The 9,198-nt window shown below is 35.0% G+C and overlaps 1 protein-coding gene across 1 annotated transcript in view; it reads right to left on the reverse strand.

The window, feature by feature from the left end:
* The window catches only part of spz4 (Spaetzle domain-containing protein 4), a 30,162-nt gene extending 24,106 nt beyond the window's left edge, over positions 1-6,056 (reverse strand). The window contains exon 1 of the mRNA XM_067768774.1: positions 5,789-6,056. Within this exon, the coding sequence (XP_067624875.1) occupies positions 5,789-5,839 (51 nt within the window). The 5' untranslated portion in view covers positions 5,840-6,056. The remainder of the gene's footprint in view (positions 1-5,788) is intronic.
* Between the last annotated feature and the right edge of the window lie 3,142 nt (positions 6,057-9,198).

Consider the following 9,198-nt stretch of genomic DNA (forward strand, 5'->3'; position numbering starts at 1 on the left):
TCTTGCGTACCAAAAATGCAACTCTAGACCTGAGATTTGCATCAGGTGACCGAGGCTGTTTGTAGTTTTGACGTTTATCGCTTAGCTGACACACAATGTATAGGTACACTATGGCTTAAGCGGTTAAGCGTAAACTAATAGCTGGTGAAATTTCCCATCTCTTTCAGCTATTCAGCCCTTGTTCTTAGTGTGGGAATAGAAAGAAGTTAGGTTGTTATTAGAAATTTAGAAAAATCTTAGTTAGCTCTAATTGGGAAGTCGTTGATCTACAAATGGCAATGGGCACGTTGGCTTCTAGGAATAATAAGTGGCAATGACTGATTTGTGTAAAGAGAAGAAGCATACTTACACATACATGAAAAATATATAAATGTACATTAAGGTAGGCCAAAAATTAAAATTTAAGAGTATATGAAAAAGGCCTAAAACGATTTTTTGCTGGGTTGGCTCATTTAGTAGTTATTCGAGATTAAATGCTCAACCTCAAATTGTATGTGATTCGCCATATCAATATTATGAAATCGCGGGGGAATTAAAAAAATGTTTTATTTTCTTTTGGCATGGTGAAAATATTGTTCAGGACATCCAAAAAGATATCTTTTAAAAATTTAGGCTTTTTAATTTAATGTTTAGAGGTGCCTCACTGCGATTTAAGTTTTTCCATACGAATCCAATGTATGAACTTTAACCACGAATAACTACTAAATGGGGCAGATAACCAAAAAGTATGTTGAGACCGTTTTTGTAGACCGTTCAGTTTCTTATATAAATCCTTATGCCTAGTGGGTACTGAGGATTAGAGCTCAGGTACACTTTTTACAAAAACTAGAATAATTGCGCATACACTTTCTATGGAAAAACTAATACCACATTGAGGCACCTCTAAACAATAAAATAAATATATATAAAAAATTAGTTTGGTCCACCATAATGCATATATTTATGAGCAGCTTATTAATTACTTTCAGATTTTTTTCGCATTTTAAAAGTTCAATAATTGAATGCAAAATATATAAGAAATGGCTGCTTTTCGGCATCTATCAACGACCTTTTCGCAAACGTATTTTACAACAAAAGACTTAAGAAACGTTCCGATCTTTAATAGGAAAAATGTAAGTGCACTTCATAGCTTAATTTGTGATGGTAGAACAGCGTAAGCATATGCAGCTTATCAGCTGGAGTGAATGTGCTTAGTTCAGTCGTGAATATTATATTTTGACCACGAAGGTTTCAGAAGTGGATACAAATAAAGACGGACAGGTCAGTGCAACCACCAGTAGGTTCTCTCTCTATGGTTCTGGGATTCCAAGGTCCTTTAGGCCATGTTCTTTTCAAAATAAATAATAAATCTTCAAACTAAATAATAAATCTCGATTATGAGATATACCAACCAGCTAACTTTTCAGAAGCTGTCAGGACGAAGAGGAGTCATAAACGTCTAGAAACACAAACTTCAGAGCCCATCGTTTTTCGATGATCTTCAGAAGTAAAGAAGGTGGCTGTTCGAGGTATTTAAGAAGAAACTAGTTGAAAGAATATGCTCCTACCTGCAACTCACCAAGGAATTCACAATGGTCGAAAATGTCGCCGAGTAGAAAAGAAGAAAGTTGGCATACACCTTTTTTAAGCTGTGTTTTGGCCAGGCTAAGACTCCAGATATTAGGAGTAATACAGCTGCCAGATCTAGAAGCAGCAAGTGGCACAGGTCCTAGAAAGCTTCTAGTATTTGCCAAGAGAACGGAGTTATTTTATAACATATGTGATTCAGTTTGGTTGGTAAACAAACTTCTGGTAACACTATGGACCACTATGCCATGAAAAGCTTTCAGTGAAAACTCATCTGCCTTGCAGATGCCGTTCGGAGTCGGCATAAAATAAGTTGGTCCCGTCCCGCCAATTTGTAGGAAAAATTAAAAAAAGGAGCAAGACGCAAATTGGAAGAGAAGCTCGGCCTAAAATTTCTTCGCAGGTTATATCGCCTTACATTTATTTATTTTTTAACACTAATGGACTCATTTAGTCTATGCGAGTTCCCCATGGACAGGCCAGTTGAATTTAACCTAACCTTACCTGACCTATCTTAACGACGCTCATTGAAAATTTAACTAAGCCGCTTCGGACCTGAAGCGATGAGCGATGCTACTTGGCCGAAAATGGACTATGAATGCTTCAGTGGCCACGGAATTTTGAAACTTTATTTGGAAACAGCTTTCTCGTGAGTTATAAAATTTTGTTTTTATTTGAAGAAGAGTTGAGAAGCAGTCTCTTAAGTTCAACTTTCATACCACTACAACCGTGACTGTCCATGTTTAAATTAGCGAAGTAACTAATATAGCAAACAGCTGACTTAATTGGTAGTACATATTTGTTTTTACTTTCCTACTAAATTTCAACATTCCCATTGCGAAAGAAGAAAAGAAACAAACACTAAATTTGGTTGGTTGGCTTTTTTGGTTTGGAACTATGCGATATAATACATATATAGTTGTTCTTAGACTAAAAACCGAATTTAAACGTTGTAAAATTGATGTATTTAATGCATATTTCACGAAAGTATTTATGGCACCATGTAATGGTAAATAAATAAACAAATAGTTAACAGTTCAGTGTGTAAAAAGTGTATCAAACACAATTTGCTTTATTCTGCAAACGTACCAAATATCAGCTTGTGCTTTATGTAGATGAAACATTTATATCGACATATAAATATGTAGGTCTAATAACATATGCATATAGGCAGTTGTACGTTTCTATATGCGATCGATTACAGTTACTCAATTTATTTGTAGTGAACACGCATTCAACTCACATTTTGTATGCGTAAACGATTTACTTTTGTGTTCACATTCGCTTTGCTAAAGAAAGTGAAATTTTTTTTTGTGCAAATAAAAAATAAAAATAAAATTAAAAAAATTACAACAACAAACAATATACTGCGCATAAATATGAGTAAAATATGTGAACAATAAACTGAAGCTAAAAAGACAATAAAAAACAAATTGCGAATGGGAAGAAAAAGGAAAAAACAAGTAAGGAAGGCTAAGTTCGGGTATAACCAAACATTACATACTCAGCTGGCAAGTTACAGCTTGCAAAACTTTTAAATTACCTTCTTTTAAAAGTGGGCGGTGCCACGCCCATTGTCCAGAATTTTACTAATTTTCTATTCGGCGTCATAAGGTCAACCCACCTACCAAGTTTCATCGATTCATCCATCTTTGGTAATGAATTATCGCACTTTTTCGGTTTTTCAAAATTTTCGATATCGAAAAAGTGGGCGTGGCTGTACTGCGATTTGGTTCATTTTAAATAGCGATCTGAGATGAACACTTAGGAAATTACATACCAAATTTCATTAAGATACCCTAAAATTTACTCAAGTTATCGTGTTTACGGACGGATGGACGGACGGACATGGCTAAATGAATTTATTTTTTCGCACAGATCATTTTGATATATAGAAGTCTATAAAGTCTGAGTATAAAAATGTTTCGAAAAAACGAAAATATATTGATAACACACAGAGTGGGAGGTAATAAAGTAGTTGTTGTTGTAACAGAAACCATCTCTACTCAGCCGAAACATTCAGTAGTACGAGAAAACATATAACTTTAGTGGGGTTGGCCCTGAGAGACGTACGAGATTTCATAGGATATATGTAGAGATAGTTCATGGTATGTGGAATATTTATTGGGTATACGCAGTGGTGTGACAGTAACGTGTTAGCCTACTGCATCGAATATTCTGGGTCCAAGCTCTGGGAAAAGTTATATCTGCCATGAAAAGCTTTTCCGCGAAATCTTGCAGATACCGTTCGGAGTCGGCATAGAACATGAACATGGACGAGACGGGACGTCAATGTTTGTTATCTGCTTGTTCTTGTCAAGTTATCGCCTTCTTATTGGTGTCTTATCGGCTTATTATCGATGTTGTCATCAATTTTATATTGAAGTTTCATCGATATTTGTTTCATAACAAACCGATGATAATAAGACGCCAAAACAAATCGATAACTTTTCTTCATAACAAATTGACACTTGTTCGATAACAAATGGATAATACGCTGATATGAGTAATAGCACCCCAATAAGAAATCGCTAACTCTTTGATAACAAATCGATAATGCGTCGACAACAAATTGGTAACGCTCCAATAACAAATTGGCAACTTTTCGATAGCAAAGGGATAATACGCTGATAATAAGTGGTAGCACCCCAGTAAAAATTAGACAACTTTTCGATAACATATCGATAAATAACCGATACATTTTCGATGGTAATCGATAACTTTTCGATAGAAAATCAATAATACGCTAATAACAAAATGATAACACCCCGACAGGAAATCGATATATTTCTGATAACATAGTGACACTTTTTCGATAAATAACCGATAATGTTTCGACGAGTTTTGGATAACATATTGTAATCTTTTCTATAAATAATCGATAACCTATTGATAAAAATCGTTAACTTGCCTATACCTCGCCGATAACACACCTACAACAAAGCTGTCCTTTCCTTTGTATGTATTACATTGCTCCCATATTGTGCTACATTCCCTTGATTACACATACGTTTACATTCTGTATTCCTCCATACGGCATACCACTTTAAAAGACTACGCTTACGCTTACTCTCGCATTCTGGATTACCCTATGCCGTGAGCAAAAATGTCTACTCATCAGAGATGTAATTGAATGAATTCTTTCGCGAATAATTATTGACTTGATTTTTTGTCAAATTAATGCAGCCTATTTTTGAGTTCTATGACTGAAACTTAGCTCCCTTTAGCATAATCGAGTAAGCTGGAGTCTGATTCTTATCTCCCTTTTGCTTATTAACATGTGTGCCTTTGCTTCTGAACCCATTATTGCCTTCCTCCTCCTGTATTACAGCTTTGAGGTACATTTCCAGTTCTTTCTTCGATCCGCTTTGCATATTTTGAGGTTAGGTTCCTGTCATTTCGGCTAGCGCCTCATGGTTCTTGGAGCGGGGCGTTTACCCTCCCCCTTCTGCCTTTTAAAAGCAGGCTCGTCAGATTCAGCCGATCGCTACCTTTTGCCACTCCGAGCTTCTTCTTTTTCGATGCGGTTACAAAATTGCGGGTTGCTCGCAGCAAAGTTTTCTTCAGTGACTTGTCTTCGACATGCCCAGCGATCGCTCTCATTCATTTTGTGACTTCGTACTCTTTTTTTGTTATTCATATATATAGCAATCATTGAATGAGAATTATTTTTGAAGTCAATTGAAGTCATTTGCATTCTTTGAAGTCATTTCACATTAGGCAGTATCAATATATATTATATGATCGAACTCCAATTTTACTTAAACAATACATATCAGACTTGGAGTTATCAAAGCTGGGCTGAGTCCTTTAGATATCCAAATCATTTTGAATAATATAACTTTAAAACGCATTTTCCAAATAAAACTAATTTTTGGATATGGCCAAGTTATCTATGGTCTCTGGATTTTGTCAAGATATTATCCGAAGCAGTTTTTAAATATATACAACCCAGATTTTTTCAAAGAACTTATATTACTGAACAAATAAAATCCTACCAAATATCATTAAAATTTAATTTATTCCAATGGCTTGCATGTTAAACTCAATACTTAGCTCGTAGCACAATAGCAACAAAAGATTTAAGTAACAAACTCGCTTTAATTGTTTAACCAATTTTATCTTCCCTACACATTCAACATAGATGCCGCAAAGTTGGCGTGGGAACTTTGGTAGTCGTAGGCAATCCATTACAAAAACACAAATAGCTTTATACACTTACAATTAACGTTTTCGATATCTTAAAACGTTTATCCATATTTATATATTCCATTGTGTTGCTTGCGCTTGTTTTGTTGTAATAGTTGGAGCGCGCGTTCCTCTATTGCGAGGTTGCAATGCAAATGTTTCTATTTATATTTTATTTTTATCACCTACTTTGCTGTTTTGTTTATTATTCATTTTCATTAATAAAATGCACTTTAATGTGAATTGTTTTGTTCTTTTCCTCGAGCTGCATGCAGCCAGATAGTCGATGTGTAATAAGTTCATTCAACTTGAAAGAAAAATATGAAATTAAATTTCTGCAATTTTGTATTTTTTACTATTGCACGATATGCCTTTGGTGAGCAATTTGTGGTGAATGAATAATAATACCCAACGGATTAAAACCCTCCAAAACCCGTCCAACCGACACGAGGGGCGCCTTCGCATGACGCACGGATTTGTTTTTGCCGAGTTGTTGATAGGCGGAGGTTTGTTAAGAGTCGAGATCTAAAACTACTCAGCTACAGAATAAAAATTATCATCTGGGTATTATATATAACAGTTAGAATGATTTATTTAATAATTTGTATTTTATTTTTTTTTTGCTATTAGTTAAGATAGGATAGGAGAGTTGTCTTTATAGTAAAAAGTGAATCCGTTATATCAAATGAATTAGAATGAGTGCTTAAATCATGATATAAACACCGAAAAGGTTCACTTAATTCGAAATTAGTTCTACACTGCCTCAAAGAAGAGGTTTGTAATGTCTTGACACTCGTGATGGGACGTTAAAGTATACTTTGTTCAAAAGCATTTGGCCAGAATCAATCCATTCAGTAGTTTCACCATAAACATCACGCCTAGCATTTCTCAACGACTTGCAAGGCTTGGAAGATTCATAAGTTTCAACCGAATAGTATAAAGGGGATGAAGTTTATACGCAGAGTTCCAATGAAAATTCCTTAAAAAGAAAAGTAAAAAAAGTTTAAAAGAATTTGGGGATGAAACTATAAATTTAAACAATGAAATAACGATGTCTCTTCTTTATTTGAAATTAATTTAGCATTGAAATTTATTTTCATTTGAACTCACTTAAACTAACACTTTTTTATACCTTTATATTCTCTCTTTAATATTGTAAATTTTTGTTTACAAATTTTATTAAAAATGTTAAATATATTTGCATATTTGGTTTTAGTTGGTTTTAATTTATAATAATTTCGAATTATTTTATTAATTTCTCCACTTTGATGTTAATAAAGAGATTAAAGGCAGATAAATTAATAGAAAATTCTTCTTAAAATATCGAAAATAAAAAAAAAGATGAAATTTGAAAAAAAAAAAACTAATACTTTTCAGCGCAGAAGCGCAGGCAGAAGACACCTTCATGCTTCCTATTTTAATTTTTTAAATACAATAAGTAAATAATTTATATAAGAAACGATCCAATTTCTAACTTCGCAAGCCAAAGCTGTGTTTTGGGTGCTAACTTCGAAAAAACGATTAAAGTGCCTACTTTTTTTCTTGAATATTAATCTCTGGAAAATTTAAGGCGCATGATGGGTATACTAACTGGACACTTCCTTCAGGCTTCACATGCTTTAGGTTAGGCCTCGTTAGTAACATCAGATGTAGTAAGTGCGAGCTGCAAGAAGAAACTGTTGAGCACGTTCTGTGTTCGTGTCCTGCGCTTGCGAGGTCAAGGCTCCAGCTACTAGGGGCGGCAGAGTTGCCAGATCTCGAGCTAGCATTTAAGATAGGTCCTATAGAAATTTTGAGATTTGACACGAGAACAGATTTATGCTATAACATAAGTCCTGGTGCTTAATTGCAGGTTTGCGGTTTCGTCGTCAAAAAAATCTTGGTAGCACTATGAATATATTCAGTCTATGTGAGGTCTTTGTTGACAAATTGTGCAATACCCAAAACAAAAAGTGATTTTGCTATAGTTTTAGTGATCGCAACACTTCATTTATTTATGCACATCGAAGGATAAATTTGTTTTTATTAAATTTTTTGAGGTTAGTTTTTTAGTTAACACTTGCACTATTAATTAATGACAAAGAGGTAAAAGTAGAAGTTTTGCACCTTTACATTTCGTTATTTATGCACCCAGCCATCTCGAACTGTTTCAAGTAAATCATTATTTTTTGCCAGTTTTATGCCTAAAATTGTGTGTCTGTTTTTCAAAATGAATTTTTGATTTTAAAATGCATTGAAGCTTTGAATAAATTTCACCAGATTTGTTACATCTTTCAATTGTATAATTTTATTTTATTAAATTTCATTTCACTACTTTTACGCACAAAAACACATAAGTACCACATACATACATATCTACATTCCTTTACCCCACCTTAATTCCCTTTTATGAGTATTTAATTTATATATTTTTCTTCTTCGTTTCTCAGCTTGATTTTCAATTCATAAACACTTCCTGCTAACTGAAATTCACAGATCAGCAAATGTACTTAGTACGATGTGATTGAGGAAAAAAGAGAAGAACAAAATCACGTTCACACGCTTGGCAGTCACGTTTACAACTGTGCGCCTTAACAACAGCGAAAGCATCATCAACACTCCAAATGAAATGGACGACGACGAGGCAAAAGCAAACAGCGAAGTTAGCAGCGCCGCATGACGAACGATGAACGATGAACGACAAACACCAAACGCCAACAAACCAAACATCATCAACAGTGAGTGGGGACCACAAAGACAAGAAGGCAAGTGGCAGCCGCACCAGTAACATTGGCAGAAGCTAAAAGCTTAAGCCAAAACGGCAGCAGGCAACGTGAAAGATCACCGTCTTCGTCTTATTCGAGTAGCAAAGCCAATGCTTAGAAGCAATGGCGGTACCAGCAGCAGGAAATTAAACATTAAACGCTAATACCAAAAGAGTTGACAACAAAAGAAGTTGCAAGGTAAAGCAGGTGTGGTTGAATGAAAGGCGGGCGGCCAGCAGACAGATTTAGTTTGTAAGCACCGATCGACCGATAGCACTACATGTTTTTTGTTGAGCGGCAGTCGTAAAAAGCGCAGCGACTCTTAGACGTTTGAGAGAGTGTAATTTCTAATTTCCAAATTTTATGCGTGCGTGCGTTTGTGTGCATTGTATTAGAAGTCATTGTCTCCGCCAACACGACTGGTGCTGCGCCGTCATCGCGCTTGCTGCCCGGCTCCTCACATGATTTTTAGCCCTGCAATTCATGCGATGATGATGAAAGACTTTTTCTTATTTATTATTTGCAGCGTGTAGAAGTGGTGGTAAAAAAGTTTATAAAAAAAAAATAAAAGAAAAAGTGCACCAAAGGAAAAAGTGTGATAAGATATAAAAAAAAAGGAAAACCACTCGTGTTGTTAGCGCCGCACAGTGGGTGCGTTTTAAGTCTGCTTGCGCTAAAAATGAAAAATTGTATTTCAATA

The sequence above is a fragment of the Eurosta solidaginis genome, chromosome 2, assembly GCF_040869045.1.
Source record: "Eurosta solidaginis isolate ZX-2024a chromosome 2, ASM4086904v1, whole genome shotgun sequence".
Lineage (NCBI taxonomy): Eukaryota > Metazoa > Arthropoda > Insecta > Diptera > Tephritidae > Eurosta > Eurosta solidaginis.